The following is a 22,248-nucleotide window of genomic DNA, read 5'->3' on the forward strand; positions in this document are numbered from 1 at the left end:
ACAAAATTGACAAAATTCCCCTGCCTGTGAGGAGCTTACATTCCAGCAGGGATGGGATGAGTGAGTGGAGTGGGGCCAGTCAGCAACAACAAATATAGTGCATCCATAAAGTATATGTTTGAAGGTGATATGTGGATAAGGGGGATCACAGAGTGGAATAGGAGTTGGCACTGAGAATAGGGCAGTCAGGCTGGGTTTCATTGAGAAGTCACACTTGATGGAGGAAGTCAGAGGAAGAATGTTCCAGGGAGAAGGACCAGCTAGCACAAGGCCCTAAGGTTCCAGGCAGACTGGTGTGTTCAGGGGGCAGGATGAATGGTAAATTGATGGCGTTGGGTCAGGTCTGCGCAAGTGTGTGAGAAAAATGAGTGGCTCGGCAAGTTGTAACATGAACTTTTAAAGTTTTAAATCCTGTTTTGAAAAAATTTACTCTACCAATGTTCAATTAACTTTTTTGCAATGGAAGGATAAGTTTCCATGAGTGATATTTAGAAAGCAAGAACGAGCAAAAAAGCATCAGTAAAACCCCAAAGGTCTTGGTTCTCTCGTAGAAGACATGTAGGGAAAAGTGATGCAACAATACGTGAATAATTGTTGATTAATGAGAAGTCAAAAGGCATGAGATCTGCAGAAAATAAAATTGCTTTTTTAAAAGATAATATAACGTGTCATATCTGAATAAGGCCTTGAAAGTCATCTGGTTTTACCTTTTCCAAATGAGAAAACAATCCAAGAGAAGCTAAATGACTTATCGCCAGTTTTATGGCAAGTTGGTGGCAGATTCAAATTTAGATTGCAGCCAGGCCTGCCAATTCTTAGCCCAGAGCTCTGTCCGCCCTGCCTCCCTCCTTTCAACTCAGTGAGAACTCAATTATTGCTAATAGTTTTGTTGTTGACCTTCCATGGACTTGATGGCAAATCAAGTTTTCCATGACAGTAAGTATGATTTACTTGCATTTTGCAACAGGCCTTCATCTAGCTGAAAATCGGTTTTAGAAAGACCAGTTTATTTCTCCACCTCTCTGTGAGGACCAGATTGTTCTCTGTGATTATATACCAGAACAAGGGGTTCTAATTAGTTTTCTTTTCAAGGTGCTTTTCTTTCATTTCCAGGCAGCCTGTCAGACCTTGGGCCAAAGGGATTTCTCTGCAAAACCATTGCACTCAGGGATGCAGATTAACATGTTGGCCCTGGGAGGTGGCCTGTCACGTTAAGTTTTCTCAGCCTGGCAGCCTCCCCCTATTTCCTCCCCTTCCATAACTAATTATTCTGTCCGATACATATTCTTATTTATGTGTGTTTTTGTAAATGGTGTTGTTTTAGACATATATTTTAAAATTCGCATTGTTATAGATATCATTCTTCTTTTAACATTTTCACCTTAGTCCATTCTTTCTAACTGCATGGTATTCTCTATATGCTCCTTCATATTTTTTATCTGCTCCCCTAGTATTGAGCTCTTGTATTGCTTCCAGCTCTTTTCTTCCCAGTGTTACTTGATACAAACAACCTCATACATGACCCCTCATGGGGTCTGATCTGAATGAGAATTCTTCTGGGATATATAAACCCCAAAACAGGATTGCTGGGTTATAAGGTATATATGTTTGCTAACACAAATGATTTAGCTTTGTACAGACAGCCTTCTGCATGTCCCTTATCGATCTTTTTCAGAATTTTTCTTGGGTACATACACCTAGGAACAAGATTGTATACTATATTCAGTTTTATTCACACGGCCCACTTGCTTGTAGAATGGCTGCGCAGTCTTCATTCCCACCAGCAGTGAATAAAGTTTCCTACATGGCCACATCCCAGCCAAAGCTTGGTATTGTCTAGATTTCTATGCACATAAAGTAATTTATCATTGTTGTTTCAATTGTTATTTCATAAATTTCTGCATTTGAGCATCTCTTTATATGCTTGCTTTTGCATTTCCTCTAATTTGAATTGCCTGGTCATTCCTTTGTCATTTTTCCTTTGGAGATTCTTATCTTTTTTCCTGTTGGTTTCAGGAGTACCTTATAAATCCAGAAATTTTTCCCTCCTTGGTTTTAACAAACGTTAACAAATACCTTTTCCCATTCTCCTCTGTCAACTTGAATCATAGTCTCCTTTGATGTAAAAAACTCATCTTTGGGGGGATTCATTTAAAAAGTCACTTCTGGGGTGGGGGAGGGATAAATTAGGAAGTTGGGATTAACATATACACACTACTATATATAAAATAGATAACCAAAAAGGACCTACTATATAGCACAGGGAACTGTACTCAATATTTTGTAATAACCAATAAGGGTAAAGAATCTGAAAAAGTATATATATTCCACACATATATAAAACTGAATCACTGTGCTGTATACCTGAAACTAACATGACGTTGTAAATCAACTATACTTCAATTTTAAAAAATTAAGTAAAAATATTTTTTCTTAAACTCAAAAATAAAAGGTCTCTTCCCATCACAGGTCATAAAGATAATCCAGTGTTATTTTCCATTAAGTTTATAGTTTTGCCTTTTATGTTTGGGCCTTTATCCACATGGAATCTGTTACTGTTTATGGTGTGATGTAAAAGTCCAGTTTCTTTTTAAATATTTATAATTAGCTAGCTTTCCCCAATTTGGAGAAAGCCTCTCCTTACCCCATTATGAAATTTTAATTGTCATTACAAGAATTATCATCTTTATGTAATAATAATGTCTTCCCAGCCAGCACATGAATGATCATTTATTCAGATCTTGCTTTATGTCTTTTAGTAAAGGCTTAAAATTTTCCCCGTGGAGGTCTTATGTGATCTTTGTTAGTTTAATTTCTAGATCCTTTATAGTTTTCATTGCTTATTTTATTTTATTTTATCTTGTATTTGATTATTGCCAGAATGTAGAAATGCTGTTTTGCTGATTTTTGTTTTGAGTTGATCTTGTATCTGGCAATTTTGTTCAACTCTCTTATTTGTTCTAATGGATTGTTTACTGATCCTGGCCTTTTTCTACATATTAAATCATACTCTGAAAATGCTTCCCTTCAAATGTTAATACAAAATTTCTTTTTCTTTCTTTATAGCATTGGTCAGGACTTCCACTACTGTATTCAGTAGTAATGGTGCTAGTGAGCATAACTTGTCTTGTTCCCATTCTTAAAGGGGATACATTTTAAAGTTCTTCATTAAGTCAAATGCTTATTGAAGGCTTTTATAATTTTATCAAGTTTTAAAAGTTGTCCATATTCCTAAGTTTTTAAAGGAGAAAATTTTAATGATAAATAGGTATCAAATTTCATCAAATTCTTTTTTTTTTCATGTATTAATATAGTGCCTTTTCTCTTTAGGCTAGTGATATGTTGAATTAATTGATAATTTTTATGATGTTGAAATTATTGTAATCGTGTGATAAATTCTACTTGTTCACAATGTATTATTTTAAATATATTTTTAAAAACTCAAACGGTTAATATTTAGGATTTTTACATCTAAAATTATAACTGAAATGAGCCTGTGATTTTTCTTTTCTTTATTCTCCTTGTTGTTTGGAATAAAAAGTACAGGAGCTTAATAAAATGGGCTAGTTTTTTGTTCCTTTTCTATTTTCTGGAACAACTTACGTAAGTTAGGAAATGAAATGTTCTATGAATATTTCATAGAACTAACCTATAAAACCATTGGGGCCCAGGGCTCTTTAGCAGGGGAGGGCTTTGATTACCACTTTGGTATATTTAATACGTTGGTTTATTGAAGTTCTCTATTTTGTCCTGCATCAACTTTGGCACTTTATATATTCCCAGTAATATATCACTTCATCTACATTTTAAAAGTTTATTAGTTCACTTGTGAGTGTTTACAGATTATAGAGCAGCAAATTTTCACTCCTCCCACCCTGTGAGAAGATTTCATTCCCTGTCCTGTTGGTCTTGGGCTTGGCCACATGTCTTGCTTTGGTCCATGGAACATTAGTAGACTTGACCTGAGCAGAGCCCTTACATGTCCTCGGGGAAGAGGTTAGCCTTTTCTCCTGAAAAGTGGCTGCACCAGAAGGGGACAGTCTCTTAGCTCAACTTTTTTTTTCTGGTCCAACAAACCTGAAGCATATGGCACTTCCGTCAGTGAGTTAGGGAGAGTGGTATATATCACCAGCTCTCCAAAGGAATGTGTATGGTTTTGCAAAGTGCTACCCTATGTCCAACTGAGTCTCTTTATAAAGCACTCATATGTGCTTACCAAATCTCCAGTTATATTTCAAAATAACTGAAGTTTAAAACAGAGTTCTACAGTTAAAACGTTTGCTGTTATTCTAGACACCTGACCATGGCTTTATCTGACTTTCCTAGCAACTGTTTACATGTCTGCTGTGCCGCTCCTTTACTCCATGGCCTTCAGTCTTTGAACTGTACTTTTGAACTTTGTATAGGTGCTCTTCTCAGGTCACCATTAAGGTGGCCACATATCGTAGGATGCAGGGTACAAAGCGGAGGTCAACCAGACAGGACACTGGGCCTGTGGACTTTCCTGGCCACACCCAGCCAGGGTGGACCAGGGAGTGCTGTCTGCACAGAGGTTTGTTGGAAGAGTTGACATTTTTTCTGGAACAAGTAGACAAAGTCAGAAACACATAGCTAGTAGAGATGGTGGGTTGGAAGCTTGACTTGGAGGAACTTTTTGATTTATATCATCAATATCATCAATTACTGAAAAAATATACATTAAGTTCCATATTGCACTCAGCAAGGGGCTAAAGGTTGGAAAGGAAGGGCACAGAAGTAGAAGACATGGCCTCTGCACATAAAGAGCTTGGGAGACAGCAATGTCATATAAGGAACAGAAAAGATATGTGTGAATCTTTTAGATTTGAGCCCAGAGCAGCTACTGATAAGTATGAGTGTGGGAGGAAGAGATGGTTAGAGAGGAGGGGTCACTATGCTGTTTTCGTCCATGTCATGACCACAGAGACGGAGGGTGGAGGGGTGGGTGGCTAAGTGGGGAGATGGGGGGTGGGGACTGGGAGTGTTGATCCCTTCAAATGGATTTTTGGTTTCATCATGGTAGATGGGTTTATCAGAGAATGTTGTTTCTTTTGAAACAGGTGAGTTTTAACTTCACTGAGAATAGAATTAAAGGATTGCATGAAAGAGATAGGATCTGTATAAGGGAGAGCATTTTGTCAGTATAAAAGGAGTAACTCCCTGCTTAGGATTTTTTATAAAATAGCCATTCTTCTGTCCCAGTATCTGGTGGTTCTTAACCAGGGGTGGTACTGCCTTGCCCCAGGGTATGTGGACATGTGTGCTAAGGCTGGGGTAGGGGGTGTTACTAGCACTTAGTCGGTGCAGGCCAGGGATGCTCCAGACCTTGCTGTGCACGGGGGACAGCACTGCACGAATGACTGTCCTGCCCGAGATGCCAATAGCGCACTTGTTGAGAAACACTGGACTTCCCAAGCTTCAGTCATTTCTGTTCTACTTGTACAATTCTTGCCTTATCTTTTAACACCTATACCACTAATTTAATGCTTTTATTTAAATTTACTTTTTATTTTAAAACTTACTTTTCTTTTTGTTTACTTTTTGGTCATTCTGTATCTGCTTTTTTATTTACTTATCTTAATCCTTGCAGTCATGGATTTGAAATGCTATTTATACTTTTCTAATCGTGTTAAAATAGATCCATGACTACTCTAATACAGAATGTTCCCCCCTGTACCCCCGGCATCACCTTGCCCACCACCAGTGGTGTGCACATCAAGCTTTGAGGACAGTGGCCAGGCGGTCACAGTGGATTGATTTATAGCTCGACCTGATTTGATGTAGTATGTCCTTGGGAGTTGACACTACCGCCTTAGGACTCTCGTTTTTAATTAACCTCATATTCAGCAGAATTCATGAGCTGGAAGGGCCTCGTGAGGATACTTTTCCAGATAGAGGTCAGACGACACAAACAGCTGTTATTGTCTCTCTCTGTGCGTAAGATCTCCTTGGAAGGGCTTGATTTGTTCTTGGCTGGGTCGCGCTTATGTGCCAATTATCTTTGCTCAAGCCTGTGTCCGTAGATTGCTGGCCACCTCCCAGTTATATGGCAGTATTCACAAGGGATATATGACCCTGAGAGTGTAGAGGAATGAGAGCAAATACTGTCCTCACTTCCACATCATTGGCTCAAAGCATATGTTGCATTAATAGTTGGCCAGGAGTCAGAATGATGACAGAGTGTAGCAGAATCACAGATGCTCCCGCCCCAACACCCAATGAACTGACCCAAAAAGCTGTTCACAACAAAAACATTCGCCAGCAACAACCCAACAGACAAGAAAACCAATCACAGCTTTATGCTGTGCACTTTGACCAGTGGCAGGTAATGAAGGAAACCCTCCATCCTGACCCCTCAGGAGCAATGCCGGGAAAGGAAGGTGAGGGGACAGCATCCTGAGTATTCCCACTAACACAGAGCAGTATGGGAAGGAGCTGCCTGAGAAGGTGAGTGGGTGGCCTCGCTGAATGTCAGGCAACACCCTCAGCAGAGGCAGGAAGGCAACTCGAAGCAAGCCATCTCCCCAGTTACGGGAAAGAGATCACAGGAGTGAGTGCACCCTGGCAGAGTGGGCTCTGTTGTAAGACATTTAACTGGCTTCCAAAAGAGAGGGCAGTGCATAGGACCCTGGGCAAGGGCTGGCCTTGTGAGTCCTACCTCTCCTTCACGGCAGAGCACTGCATAGGAAGCCACAGCCAACCTCAGAGTGTAGCTCCGAGGGAGAAAGGCAACCGGTCCCCTATGGAGTGAGCAGAGTGTCAAGGATGCATCAGCTTACTGTACAAGACCAAACAGAAGTTCTGGACAGAGATACTCATGTTAAGTATCAGCAAGATGAAACTAAATGTCATGAAAACTATGTGAAACTGCTACAGCAGAGGAATGAAATATAGGAATACGGCTTGCAGAAAATAAACATGCAACCAATCTGGTCTGGGAGAAAACCCAGTCCAAAGAAACTCAACCTCACATCTACTTCATGCTGTAGAAGAGCTCAGTATCAATCCAGTAGAAATAAAAACTCAATGTTATGATTAAACAACAAGATTCTTTTTTTATTTTTAATTGTAAAATATAACATAAAACTTGCTATCTTTTCCATTTTCAAGTGTACATTCATGTTGTTTTGCAACTAACCTCCAGAACTCTTTTAATCTTGCAAAACTGAAACTCTGTCCCTATTAAACAGCAACTCCTCATTACACCTCCCCAAGCCCCTGGCAACCATCATTCTTTCCATCCCACTGAATTTGACTATTCTAAGTACCTCATATGAGTGGAATCATGGAGTATTTGTCCCTTTCGTGACTGGTTTATTTCACTGAGGATAATGTCCTTAAGGATCATCCATTTTGTAGCATGAGTCAGAATTTTTTTCCTTATTTAGGTTGAATAATATTCTAATGTATAACATACCACATTTTGTTTATCCATTCATACCTCGATAGACACTTGAGTTGCTTCTACCTTTTGGCTGTTGTGAACAATGCTGCTATGAACATGGATGTACAAATATCTCTTCAAGTAACTGCTTTTAATTCTTTTGGGTAATATAATCCAGAAGTAGAATTGGTGGATCATAATTCAAGTTTTAATTTTTTGAAGAACTGCCATACTGTTTTCCATAGCAGCTACACCATTTTACATTCCCATCAGCAGTCATAAGGATTGCAATTTCTCCACATTCTTACCAGTACTTATTTTGTTTTGTTTTGTTTTTTGATAGTAGCCACCCTAATGGGTGGCAGTAGAAAGGGATTTTTAAAAGATAGATTGAAGAGCCAAGAAAAATTAAGAACAAAAATATGATATAAGATTTGAACCAGGAGGAAAAAAATACAGAATAGCCATAACTGGCAGTCAAATGAATGGCATGGGGGAAAGGCATGAGATAATCACAGGAAAGGAGTTAAAACAGTAAGAGAGAAAATGATAGCCATGGAGGATAGGCAAAACCATCCAGTATAAGGAATAGAAATAAAGAATGCAAAGATATAACGCAAGGAGATTTTTCTGAAAGGGAGGAAGAACTAAATCTTTGGTGAGAAGGCCATGCCACATACATGGAAAGGCTGATGAAGAGTGACCAAGATAAACCCTGGTCTAAAGCTTCAGTACTGTAAACTCCAGAGAGAAAAAGCAAATAATACAAAAAGGGGGATGTTCAAGTCAGTATCAGAATTCTCCATACCAGCATTCTCTACCATAAAATATGAGCAAGTTCTACAAATGTAAGAGGAATAAAATTATTTAAATAATATAAAATTATATTCATAATTTAAAATATAATAAAATAATACAATATGACATTATTTTTATAAATATTGTTATTGTTCAGCAGTGAAGGCAGTAAGCAGACAGTCTTGATCTGAAAGAACTCAAGAAATATAGTAACCATGAACCTTTGTTGAAGAAAACCACCCAGTGAAGAGATTCACCCAAATGACTCAAATCAAAATAACAGACTCAAAAGTAGAAAAGCCATGGTTAAAAAACAGTAAGAACAACAAAAAACACTGGTGAACCTTCAAACCATTAGAATATATTTTTAAGACTAAACAGCTGGGAGAAGATTATTGTTACCAAAGCATGTAAATGTTATGCATCCAACAGAATAAAAATGATATAAGCAACAAAAATCTAGAAGTATGAGGAAAAAGAGAGGAAATATAAAGTGTTCATTATAAAGCATCAGTGTGAAAACATGTAGTTTACCTCTTAAATTTTCATTGATTTTTTTCTCAGCATTAAATATTATGTGTGTATGTGTTTTTTGTTTGTTTTTTTGTTTTATTTCTTTAAGCATTTAATTGCAGTTCAGAAAGCCATTTAGTTTCACTTCGGCTGCTTTTTCTTCTGTTATATTCAAGCAAAATTAAGTAACTCTTATTAGAAAAAAAACTGTTATATTCTCCTTCTCACAGTATACACACATAAAGAGATTTCCCGAATGATGTTCACAAACTGTCAATAAGATGGTAGGATAGTGGATAATTTGTTTTCTTCTTTGTACTTTTTTGTGTTGTTTGAATTTTTAAAATGAGCCCATATTTTTATAAAAGCTGTAAAAGTGTCAGTGTTAATATAAAATATTTTGGTCAGTAGTATCATTATTCTAATTTGCTTCTTAGTCATTTAAAAAAAGCAGTCTTGACAGACACTAGAGAGAGTCCTTGACAATATTTTTGCAACTCATGCCGAAGGTATTGGCAACTGCCTAGAGACCAAAGGCACATGCTGTGGAAAACATCAGCTATTCTAACAGGATGCTTTTTGCCTTCTCATTGAATTCATAAATCAAAACAGTGAGCTGGTGAGTGTGAAGTGACATTGACCTGAATTTCTGTGATGCTGGTGACAGAAAGTGTAGTACAATGTGCTATTGTACTGAAGTCTGAGGTTCCAGTCCTGACCTAACCCATCACCGGCATCATCATTTTGGGTGTTTGGAGTCCATCTCAACCTCTGCTCTTTGCTACAGTGACTGTCACTTCCTTGAACCTGCTATGTCCCCCTGCCTCAGGGTCTTTGAATGCGCAGTTCCCACTGCACAGGGCACACCTCCTTTCCTTTCCCTTCACTGGGCTCCTTCTTACTCATGCTCGGGACTTAGCTTTAACCTCCTTCCTCTGGAAGGCCTTCTGTGTAACCAGTGGCACTTCTCAGTACATCTGTAGTCACTCGCTCAGTGTCAGACTTCCTCAGCAGACTGGCCTCGGGGAGATAGGGCTCCAGTTTAGGAAGTGCAAGGTCAGGTTCTCTCATTGCCCCTCCACAGCACGTACTTCCTCTCCTTCTCTGGGCTCAGCCAGGATGGTTACTCTCCTCCTGTGACTTGTGCTGGGACAGTGAACTCTGCTCTCCTCTCTTCCTGCTCCCTCATGGCCTCTAGGTTTTCTTTTTCTCAGGGGGCCACTTAGCCCCTGCTTCTGTTAGAAGCTGTCACTTTTTTTGGTGGTGTTCAAGTTTGTTAGGAAAGAGTGGCTGTTCTGTTCAGCCCCTTACCCTCTAGCACTAGCCATTCCTGCAGGAGAGAGTGTCACCCCTCCACCCACAGGCCAGTGCCAGAGGGAGGTGGGCCCTGCAGGCATCCTTAGATTCCCCCAGAAGCCTCTGCTTGACCTCTCTAGTAAAAGAGATGGAGCTGAGAAAAGCATGTTACAAAGCAGTACCTGCAGTGTAATCCTAAATGTATGTTTTATGTATAAAAGACTGAAAAGAAATAGATCAGTGACCCAAGATGTGATCTACCCTGGAGAATGTTCCGTGTGCACTTGAGAAGAAAGTGTATTCTGCTGTTTTTGGATGGAATGTCCTATATCAATTAAGTCCATCTGGTCTAGTGTGTCACTTAAGGCTTGTGTTTCCTAATTTATTTTCTGTTTGGATGGTCTGTCCATTGGTGTAAGTGGGGTGTTAAAGTTGCCTACTATTACTGTGTTACTGTCAATTACCCCTTTTATGGCTGCAAACAGGTGGAGAGTTATACCATGTTCTTGGATTGGAAGAATCAATATTGTGAAAATGACTATACTACCCAAAACAATCTACAGATTCAGTGCAATCCCTATCAAATTACCAATGGCGTTCTTCACAGAACTAGAACAAAAAATTTTACAATTTGTATGGAAACACAAAAGACCCCAAACAGCCAAAGCAATCTTGAGAAAGAAAAACGGAGCTGGAGGAATCAGGCTCCCTGACTTCAGACTATATTACAAAGCTACAGTAATCAAGACAGTATGGTACTGGCACAAAAACAGAAATACAGATCAATGGAACAGGATAGAAAGCCCAGAGATAAACCCACGCACATGTGGTCATCTTATTTTTGACAAAGGAGGCAAGAATATACAATGGAGAAAAGATAGCCTCTTCAGTAAGTGGTGCTGGGAAAACTGGACAGCTACATGTAAAAGAATGAAATTAGAACACTCCCTAACACCATACACAAAAATAAACTCAAAATGGATCAAAGACCTAAATTAAGGCCAGACACTATAAAACTCTTAGCAGAAAACATAGGCAGAACACTCTATGACATAAATCATAGCAAGATCCTTTTTGACCCACCTCCTAGAGTAATGGAAATGAAATCAAAAATAAAGAAATGGGACCTAATGAAACTTAAAAGCTTTTGCACAGCAAAGGAAACCATAAACAAGAAGAAAAGACAACCCTCAGAATGGGAGAAAATATTTGCAAACGAAGCAACTGACAAAGGATTAATCTCCAAAATATATAAGCACCTCATGCAGCACAATATCAAAAAAACAAACAACCCAATCCAAAAATGGGCAGAAGACCTTAACAGACATTTCTCCAAAGTAGACTTACAGATTGCCAACAAACACATGAAAAGATGCTCAACATCGCTCATTATTAGAGAAATGCACATCAAAACCACAATGAGGTATCACCTCACACCAGTCAGAATGGCCATCATCAAAAAATCTACAAATAATAAATGCTGGAGAGGGCATGGAGAAAAGGGAACCCTTCTGCACTGTTGGTGGGAATGTAAATTGATACAGCCACTATGAAGAACAGTATGGAGGTTCCTTAAAATACTAAAAATAGAATTACCATATGACCCAGCAATCCCACTACTGGGCATATACCCTGCGAAAACCATAATTCAAAAAGAGTCATGTACCACAGTGTTCATTGCAGCTCTATTTACAATAGCCAGGACATGGAAGCAACCTAAGTGTCCACTGACAGACGAATGGATAAAGAAGATGTGGCACATATATACAATGGAATATTACTCAGCCATAAAAAGAAACGAAATTGAGTTATTTGTAGTGAGGTGGATGGACCTAGAGTCTGTCATCCAGAGTGAAGTAAGACAGAAAGAAAAACAAATACCATATGCTAACACACATATATGGAATCTAAAAAAACGGTACTGATGAACCTAGTGGCAGGACAGGAATAAAGACACAGATGTAGAGAACAGACTTGAGGACACAGGGCGGGAAGGGGAAGCTGGGAAGAAGTGAGAAAGTAGCATTGACACATATACACTACCAAATGTAAAATAGATAGCTAGTGGGAAGCAGCCGCATAGCACAGGGAGATCAGCTCGGTGCTGTGTGACCACCTAGAGGGGTGGGATAGGGAGGGTGGGAGGGAGACACAAGAGGGAGGGGATAAGGGGATATATGTATACATATAGCTGATTCACTTTGTTATACAGCAGAAAATAACACACCGTTGTAAATCAATTATATTCCAATAAAGATATTAAAAGGAAATAGATCAAATTATTATGAATGGGTTTCTCTGATGGAATTTCAAGTTATTTTAATTTTCTTGTTTTCAAATTTTTTGTAATAAACATTTCCAAAGATGCTGGGTGGTACTTCTTAAGCCCCTATGTATGGCTTTGTACTGAGTAGCCCCCATGAAGACTAGGAGAAGTTGGCCCCTGCCATTTAGAGGTGTGTGTCATTCCGCCACGTTTTTAATTTCTGCCCGTCTGATGTGTTTGCTCGCTCTCTTCACCCTCGTGTCTTTCTCCTCCCCAGATGACCGGATGGCTGGAATCCCACTGCACATCCTCCACAGCTCCCCTTCCGACCAGCAGATCAACCAGCTGGCCCAGAGGCTGGGCCCCGAGTGGGAGCCCGTGGTGCTGTCTCTGGGGCTGTCCCAGACCGACATCTACCGCTGTAAGGCCAACCATCCCCACAATGTTCAGTCCCAGATGGTGGAGGCCTTGGTTCGCTGGAGGCAGCGCTTCGGGAAGCAGGCCACCTTCCAGAGCCTGCACAGGGGTCTCCAGGCCGTGGACGTGGACCCCTCGGTGCTCCAGCACATGTTGGAATGATGGCGCCCCATCAACACCTGGGGAGTCCATCCCCTAGTCTCGTGTGCTGAATCCTGACTCTCACCCAGGGCAGGTAGATTTGGGGGGGACTGGTTTGTTTCTTTGTGTTAGTGATTCTTAGATGAAAGGAGATAATGGGATTTCCACTTGACATTACTTGAAAGGCGGGATTACTCAGTTGATCTCCCATGGTGATTTGACAATTCATTGTTTCTAATTCCTCGGAGATTACATTATTTGAATTGTGCAGGTTTTAATTGTGTGGTTGCCTTTTAATAGACTGGTAAATCCTAGTGGCTCAAAAAAAATACAGGTGTTCTATATATAAAACATCCACTTTTATGTTGCCTGGGAACTAAACTGTGGACTTAGCTATTAATCATGATGTTAATAATAAAAATTGAATTACTGTATATAATGTGGCCCTCTCATGAGAAAGTATTGCTTGTGTTTTTTTTCTTTCATTTTTGTGTTGCATAGATTAAGGGTGTAAAATTACAGTAGTCATTGCTTTGGAACAGAATAGTAACAGCGAAATGGTTACTTTCTCTAGTCAAGATGAATCACTCAGGCAGGGTGTCTGCATTAAATTTAAGACACTGAAGCTCCCTGCAAAGACCAGTTCAAGTACCAGCATGCATACCTGAGCCCTTTATCTTTAAAAGATTTGCTTAAGAAAATCCCGCGCCCTTTATTTAAAGGACTGGGGGTTGGGGGGCAGTGTGGTCTTTCCATTGAAGCCTTGATGGTTGAAGCGTTGTGCTCCTAAGGACTGTGGTTCAGTTTTCTGACTTTTTACTAATAACACATGGTATTTGTCAGACGCTTTACTGTTTTCAAGGCTTTTCATACATGTGATCTCATATGGACCTCACAAAAAGCCTATGAAGTAGTTGGGTAAGAGAGGTGAGCCCCGTCCTGTATCAAGATGAAGTGATTTGCCTGGGGCGGAGGAGTGAGCATGTGTCCTTGCAGCACTGCTCCTGTGTGCCCTTTCCAGCTGCTCCGTGCTGCTCCATCCTCTCTCTCACATGCTCTGGAAGAAGCTTGCTGCCCTCCTCCTGCTAGCAGCATCTCCTCAGACAAGGTACTTCACTTCTCTAAGCCTCAGTTTCCTCATTTGTAGAGTGAGGCAATGATTGTCCCCACCTCCAAAATTTTTGTGATGATTAAAGGAATAACATTTGCCACGGGCTCATCTAGTTCCTGGCCCGTTGTCAGCTCTTGGGAAATGGTAGCTGTTAATTCGCTGCTGTGGCTGAACACGGATGCAGTTCCCAGACCAAGCTGAACGGTGGCTAAAGCTGAGGGCACTGTAGGAGGAAGTGCTATTACCATGTTTCTTGCTAAGCTTTAAAATGTGATATGGCTTTATTAATGCTACAGTGGGTCCAGCCAGTCAAGAGACAGACAGGTGAACATTCCCGATCCGTGATCCATCCTTCTGAATAATTAGAGAATCTTATTTCCTAATACTAACTTAACTCAGAATTTTTCAAAGGGAAAAACACTCTGAGGACAAGCATATAGAGTGCTGAGGTTGGACAGAAAGTGGGTGCTCAAAATGATGACAGTCGTGAGTTAATTACATCCTTTCAGATGTCTAGTAACCATATTCCCTTTCCTAAAAAGAATCGGTTATTTTACGGTTCAGCAAACAGTTCAGAAGGATGGTCCACTGGCCTTATCAGCTCTAATTTTCCATTTTGTAGTCCAGCCATTAATTCATTATCTTGTAAAATCCTCACACTTTTGGCCCCATCACTGCACCCAGCGATAGACTGTTCTTCCACGGCATCTTCGATAACTGCTTGTCATTTTGAACCTTGGACTTGTTACGTCGCTATCCGTCCCCCTGGGTTTGCTAACAGAGAGTGGAGCTTTTGTTCTCACCACGTATATGGATGAGTGAGTATAACTGAGCTCGGCTGCATCCGACTAGATGGCATTTGAGAAGTGGGTCTGACGACTACCCAGGGCATTCCCGCCATTTGCAGGGCATCTGTTACGTACAGATACCTTCGTGCTCTGTCAGCAGTGAAGGACAATCTGTGAAGAACTTGCCATGATGGGCTGATGGGGTTATTAGGGAGCTCTGACTTGTTGCCCTTACTGAGCAGCGTGTCTCCACCATCAAATAGCAGCTGCAGCTCTTTGGGCCTGCTCATGCTCTTGCAGAAGACTTGCAGAATGGAAGAACCGAACATCAAAATCACTGCCGAATTTCTACCTCTTACGGAGAAGAGTGATGCTTCATGGCATCTGCCTACCTCCCAAGAGAATCCAATAGGTGATTGCCTACAAGGAGTCCATGTGTTTTTGCACGGAAGAAGGTTCTACAATCCCAGAGATGGCCTACTCCCAATAAAATTCTTAATGAGTACCGTGAGGTGGTAGAGCATTTGTAGGTGCTGACAAAAAAAAAATGATTAAAAAGTCTTACTCGGGCTTCCCTGGTGGCGCAGTGGTTGAGAATCTGCCTGCCAATGCAGGGGACACAGGTTCGAGCCCTGGTCTGGGAAGATCCCACATGCCGCGGAGCAACTGGACCCGTGAGCCACAATTACTGAGCCTGCGCGTCTGGAGCCTGTGCTCCACAACAAGAGAGGCCGCGATGGTGAGAGGCCTGCGCACCGCGATGAGGAGTGGCCCCCGCTTGCCGCAGCTGGAGAAAGCCCTCGCACAGAAACGAAGACCCAAAACAGCCATTAATAAATAAATAAATAAATAAATCCAAAAGTTAAAAAAAAAAAAAACAACTAGCACAGCACATATTTCTTAAAAAAAAAAAAAAGTCTTACTCCACTTTGGTTTGGGATATATGTGTGTGCTGTGTGTGTGTGCACGTGTGCACACACATGCACGTGCATGAGTATGCCCCTTAACTTCTTAAAAACTGTAACTTCTATGAAATTTTCTCAGTACAAAAATAGTACATCTTTTTTATAGCAGTGAAAAAATACCAATGAGCAAGGAAAAAAAAAAAAAAAAGAATTGCTCCCACTCCCATCTTCCAAAGATAACTACTTTTACAGCCCAGTTTTGGTCTATGTCCTCCAGTTACTTTCTCATGCCTGCATATTCTTTCTCTAACAAAAACAGGATTGTATCGTACATGCTGTTTTACAGTTGGCTTCTTTTATTTAACATATAACTATCTTTCCATGTCATTAAAGATTTTTCTATACCTTTCAACATCCTCTGTGATTTTCAACATCCTTTGTGTTTGGAGCACACTTTAAAATCCTGTAATGTTTAGCAGCATATTTGAAGAAATTAAAAGAGACTAGCTATTGAGTATAACAATGTCTTTTTTGCTGTCAAAACATCCAGCATAATCCCACTGTTTGCTTGGTCCCCCTTTAGAGCCCCGTTGTTACTTGAGTAGAGCTATTGACTGTCCCCACTGTGCATTTTTACATCCTCAAAAAGCAAAGTTGAACACAGTCCCATAAATGTTCTGGGCTTTATTCTGAGTTTTTAATCTCTTTCTTACAGCAAGATGCCTTCTCCACTGTGCCATGTGGTCCACTCAGCTCAGTGTTCTCTTCCTACAAGTATGTGTTCCGGGGGACAGTAATATTGTGCCTGTTGATCCGAATTTGGTGGGACACCACGTTTGATCTGTGTGCAGCCGCTGGTCTACACCATCATTTTTAGCAGTGGCATACTTTCCAGTATATGCATGTGCCGTGACTTGCAGACCACTTTCCTGTTACGTTAGATGGATCTTTAAATAGTTTTTCCTTTTTCACTATTACAAACAGTAATGCAAGGAAAGTCCTTGTTAAATATTTACATTCCACCAGAGGTTACAAAGGCAACTGAGGCAGTAGAATGGGTCTGTCTTCATCCCTTTCTCTGAGGAATTCCTCAGAAGTGGTAGTTTTGGAAAGAGACTTCCCTCATTCAGTTATTCAGCAGACACTTATCAGGAAGCTCCCGTGAGCCAGTTACTCTGCTAAGTGGCGAGGCAAAAAGATGACCGATACACCACAGTCCCGGTCCTCCAGAAACTCACTGTTCGGCCAACGAGACCGACATGGATCTCTAATCACAATATGAGATGATGAGGTCCATGCCTGAGTAATGAGTCTGTGGGAACACAGGGGAGAAAAAATTCCCTCTGCCTTGCTTCAGAGGTAAGAGGCATGGAGAATACTCATATAAGGCTCATCTCTTGGGCAAGTTACTCTACCTTTCTGTGCCAGTTTCTTCATATGTAATGTGTACAATAACAGTACTGTGCTTACAATCAGGCTCCCACAAAATAAAAGCTTAGAACAGTGCATGGCACAGCAAAAATGTTTTGCTAAATCATTGAGTTGAACTATTTCAGCTATCAGGGTTTGTCTAATATTCTCCACCCTACCGGGTCCCTGAGAAGCGTGAGGGTCAACATCACCGTTTCCTGCTGTGATTTGCATATGAAAATAGGAAGTACATGGTCCTTCAGTACTTTTATCAAGACTTTAAAGACAAGGAATGTGAACTGGTAGGCACGATTTAGGGCATATTCAGAATTGGGATGGGATTCTGATCTAACACTTGGCTATCATTAAATGAATCTCTACAATCAGCAAGCTAGCAATTTGTGTGCGCTACCAGAGATGCAAAGGTAAATAAGACATAGTCCCTGCCCTGTAGGATCTCAGCCTGTTGAGGAGACAAACATAACAGCCAGCAATTACGATACTGTTTGGCCAGTATCACAGAGGAGGGAGCAACAGAATTGGCCACTGAGGAGGTGACACTTCAATTGAGATTTGTAAGTGCTGCCCAAGTTAGTATGTTGGTCCCTTAAAGGGAAGTTTATGGATACCAGAATTCCACTTAATTTATTTTACATCCAATGTGACAAAATGGCACTTCTTGCCACAGGTCTACAAGATGCCTTCAAGTTACTGTGTCAAAGCAATCTAGAAGCTAAGAGAATCTTATTGATAGACTAAGTGGCCAATATTATCCCGTTCTATACATCAAGACAACAATGACATTGAGAAGCATGTGTTTTATTTAACCACAGGGGAATCAGGTCAGGCTTCAGGTTTTAGATATCAGGCGTATTTGGGGGTTCTTTGTGCCATCTCTAGCCCTTAGTTCTTGCTCTAAAAGTCCCACAGATTAAAGTTAGATGTTGCTGGCATACAAGGAATGTTTTTAATGTAATAACTGCCTGTTTACTTCTTAGAACTGTAAACAGCTTAGAATAGGGATGTCTATCTTGTTGGCATTTGCTGTTTTATAGGAAAATTAAAGTCTCACAAAGACACAGTTCAGTGAGCCAATTAAGCCTTGTCTGTTAAAATTATGCAGAATATGTGGCGATAACTCTAAAAGCTATTATTAATTCAAAACGTAGACCATGAAATCCAGGTTTCAGTACTGAAAAAGAAAAAAGTGGACCCAACATCTTGGTAATACTCATATGTTTCCATTTCATTTTCGCATTCTGTCTCTAGCCAGTGCTATTTTGGGTGTCAGATTACATTGTTGATGGAGAATATTTGTGGAAAATATCTGCTCTGCCAAGATGTTTGTATCCCCCCCGCCGCCAGAATTCATATGTTGAAATCTTAACCCCCAAAGGTGAGGGAATTAGGAGATGGGGCCTTTGGGAGGTGATGAGGTCATAAGATGGAGCCCTCATGAAAGTGACCCCACAGAGCCCCTTCCAGCATGTGAGGACACAGTGAGAAGGCTCCAGCTATGAACCAGGAGAGGACCTTCACCAGAACGTGACCAGGTTGGCTTCTTGATCTTGCACTTCCCAGCCTCCAGAACTGAGAGCAGTAAGTTCTTGTTGTTTATAAGCTACCCAGTCTGTAGCGTTTTGTTACAGCAGCCCTAACAGACAATATCGAATGGGTTGGATTAGGTCATATAACCTCCCTCTTGTCAGCTTCTAGGAGATGAATTGACTTAATCAGACTTAGCTGATACCAAGGTCCTTGGCATGACTTAATGGCTCATTGTGGATTCCTGGAGAAGACCGAGTGCCTACAAATGAAGTAAGTAAGCCTACTCATAGACTGGTGGTGAACTTGGTACTCCTGGCCGTGTCAAAGCCAAGGATGGAGGGGGATCTGCCTAGGGAATATTTCTTTGAAGGACCAGAATATCTGTAATAGGTAGTGGTTCTTATCCATTCAGGGGGCATGGATCCCTTGAAAAATGTGAGAAGACTGTGGAGTCATTCTTTAGAAAAGTGCACACGCATGCACGTGCGCACAAACACACACACCCCATTTGGCATGTAATTTTTAGGGGATTCCCAGTACACCTGAATCCAAGTTACTCACCCCAAGAACCCTAAGCCTATAGGTTATAAATGGGCACCAGACCTCACTGGCATCTAAGCCTGACTGATCATTTGTTGGCTTTGTAGGGTATTTGGAAGGCTTGTGTCCAACAGAATGGAGCTAAGTGTTTCTGTGGGGCTGCACAAGAATGTAAACTCTGGTATGAAGGACTAACCAAGGTATTGGAATAAAGTTGAAGCCATTTATCTAAACCGTGATCTTTATACAGCTGACCATAGATCTTCTGCCCTATGGGAGGGCAGGCTGGTGGACCTCTTGGACCCACCTCTTGGAAAGGTAAGAGCTTGCAGACATGTAATGTATGACAATCTCTAGCTTCTAGGAGCATCCTGCCTCCATCCCATTTCTTTAGAACCAGGGATCCTAGACAGGGCAAGACTGAGACTTTTGTGCCCAGCACACTGGGGTTGATTAATTTCAGGAGGAAATTATATAGAGCCACATCTACTTTATATACTAGGAAATTATTTCCAACATTATCTTTTTGTCCAGCCACCTGCTTGAATCAAGTTTCTGTCAGCCTCTGGAAGTAGTAATTATTCCCTGCTCTGAAACTGAGCTCTGTGCTGGCTTTCTGCTAAGGAAGTGGACCCTTTGGTTGTCTGTGGTCTATTGTCAAGAATTATTTTGTCACTTACTATTGTCAGCTGTTGATTTTCCAACGGATACTACCTTTGAGGCTCAAAATAAATCCTCGCAACACAAGTCCCCTGTTTATGAAATGTGAAAGACAATATGCACCAGTCAATTGTGGATATAATTTTGCAATAGGGAGAACATTTGTTAATGAGGAATGTCTCAAAGAGAAGGAAGGAGGCCTGGGTTTTATAGAGGCAAGTGAACAAGGGAGTCATCCACAAATCCTGTGGGACTCCTGAGAAAGGATGGAGGCGGGTCTTATCTGAGAATATGGGAAGGCTGGGTTGTCCTTTGTGGTGGTTAGCTGTTTCTTGGGACACAAAAGGGGGGCATTTCTTAACCATCACTGCTTTCAGGGAGCACAGGGCTCAGATAAACTTCATCATTGTCAAAAGCCATATCTTCAACTTTTAAGAGCCTAAAGCAAATTTGAAAGAAAAAAATGTTTTTGTAAGGTTTGGGTATGAGATAAAATCAGAATTCTGGCATCTCGATTGCCTGTTCTAGAAAAGACACTTAAGCTACTCCTCCTTTAATTTGGGTAAAGAAAACCGAATAACCTGCATGACTAAAGCTTAACAAAAGAAGAGGATTCAAAGCTGTTACGGCTTTCTTAGGGACCTAGAGAACCCATGGAATAATTTTCAACTTGGGCCAATCATGGAAACTCTTTCTGTAACTTACAGAAGTTCATTCAACATCTGTTTTTTCGAGCACATGTTATGTGCTAGGCATGGATATAGACACTAGGGGTACAGCAGTCAATGCAACAGTCCAGAATTTCTCCACTTGTAGAGCTCCCTGCTATGGAGAAAAAGGATGCAACAAAGGGACAGGGAGAGCCAGGGGATGGAGTAGAAGGTGACATGAGTAAAAACCCGGAGGAGGTGAGGGAGAGAGCCATGCTGAGGCCCGAGAGAACATTCTGAGTGAGGGGAAGAATAAAATGTGAAGGCTTGAGATGAGAGCTTTCCAAACATTTTCAAAGAATAGCAAGGGGGCCAGAGTGGCTAGAGTGTGGTGAGCAAGAGGGCAGGTAGTAGGGGCTGAGGTCGGAGAGCTGTGAGGAGTAGAGGGGGAGCGTCTGACAGGCTACTGTGATGACTTTGGCTTTTACTCAGGGTGAGATGGGAAGCTACTGGATGGTTTTCAGCAGAGGCAATGACATCATCTAACTTATAGTCCCAAAGGATCACTCTAGCTGACGTTTTTAGAGAGCTGAAGCAGGGAAATAGTGAAGAGGCTGTTGCACTAATCCTGAGAAGATGGAGGCGTGGGTCAAGACGGGCATGGCGAAGGGCAGTGGATGCGTGGTCCCCTGCTCAGATCCCCTTCAGGAAGGGAAGATTTATTCCTCCTGCAGCAGGGAGGTCTCCAGCTGATGGCCTTTGGCTGTCAGCCCTCTTCAAGAATTGCCCCCTCTGAGGAGAGCCATCTTGCACAATGGCCTTGCCCCTTCCTGGGCAGCCTGCATTCAGTGACTATAGGTGAAGAGGTATAAAGGCCTGGCTCCCCACCTCAGTTCAGAACAGCTCCCAAGGGCCATCCCAGCTCAGGGCTCCTTGTGCAGTCAGCTCAGGCCGCCTTTGTGACAGTATCTCAGCCCCGCTTCCCCCTCTTTCTAAGCCTGTTTCCTTCCCTTTCACAGGTGTCGATCCCAGGAGCACTCTCTAATCACCTTCCTGCCCACTCAGCTCCATCTCAGAATCAGCTTCCAGGGGCACGCATCCTGTGACGTGGAGGTGGTGAGCAGGGGTCAGGTTCTGATTACATTTTGAAGGGAGAACCAAATGGATTTGTTGATGGATTGGATAGGGTGTTAAAATGAAAAAAACTGGTGGTGAAGCATCAAGATTGTATTTTTACCAAATGGAAAGATGGAATCATTATGAACTGATATGAGAAAGACCATGGGAAAGGCAGGGATTTTTCTGAGGGGGGTGGTGGAAGTTAGGAAATATATTAGAAATAAAAATAAATTCTTAATATTCATGCAGGTAAAAAGTCAACTTCCATTTCCAGGAGCACATTCTTAACTTTGAATACTCCCAATGTTATTCAGTTTTAGATACAATTTGTTGTAGCAGACATTTCATTTAATTGGAGGAACGTCAGAGTAATTAAACATAGACAGTGTGAACACATACGTGCAATCATTACCCGGTGGCTGCTAATTCATAGAGACACGAATAGCATTAGGTGGTTCTAGGTGGTTCTACAAGGGAACAAAGCCAGCCATTGGCACATCCGCCGGGATATATATCAAGAAGTGTTTTTTCTGCGAGACCCATAGTATCCATCGTATAGTAACGGGCTCCCATGAGAAGCTGAAAAGAAGCAAAGCTGCTTACAGACTGCATATATCACACAACCAGACAATGATCCCAAGGCAACCTAGAAGGGATCACAATGACATGAGACCACCCCCTTTT

General features: G+C 41.3%; 1 protein-coding gene across 2 annotated transcripts in view; it reads left to right on the plus strand.

Annotated features, from left to right (window-relative positions):
• Positions 1–22,248, plus strand: part of CRADD (CASP2 and RIPK1 domain containing adaptor with death domain) — a 218,037-nt gene that overhangs the window by 170,723 nt on the left and 25,066 nt on the right. Inside the window, exons 3-8 of one of the 2 annotated variants that reach the window (XM_059936671.1) lie at positions 12,553–13,941; positions 16,353–16,411; positions 18,317–18,646; positions 18,757–18,865; positions 19,243–19,453; positions 21,465–21,561. In XM_059936671.1, coding sequence (XP_059792654.1) covers positions 12,553–12,854 — 302 coding nt within the window. In that variant the 3' untranslated portion in view covers positions 12,855–13,941; positions 16,353–16,411; positions 18,317–18,646; ... (1 more) ...; positions 19,243–19,453; positions 21,465–21,561. Of the gene's footprint in view, positions 1–12,552; positions 13,942–16,352; positions 16,412–18,316; positions 18,647–18,756; positions 18,866–19,242; positions 19,454–21,464; positions 21,562–22,248 lie in introns of those variants that run through there. The other variant, XM_059936672.1, reaches the window with a different exon arrangement.

Source organism: Balaenoptera ricei, chromosome 10 (assembly GCF_028023285.1).
Source record: "Balaenoptera ricei isolate mBalRic1 chromosome 10, mBalRic1.hap2, whole genome shotgun sequence".
NCBI lineage: Eukaryota > Metazoa > Chordata > Mammalia > Artiodactyla > Balaenopteridae > Balaenoptera > Balaenoptera ricei.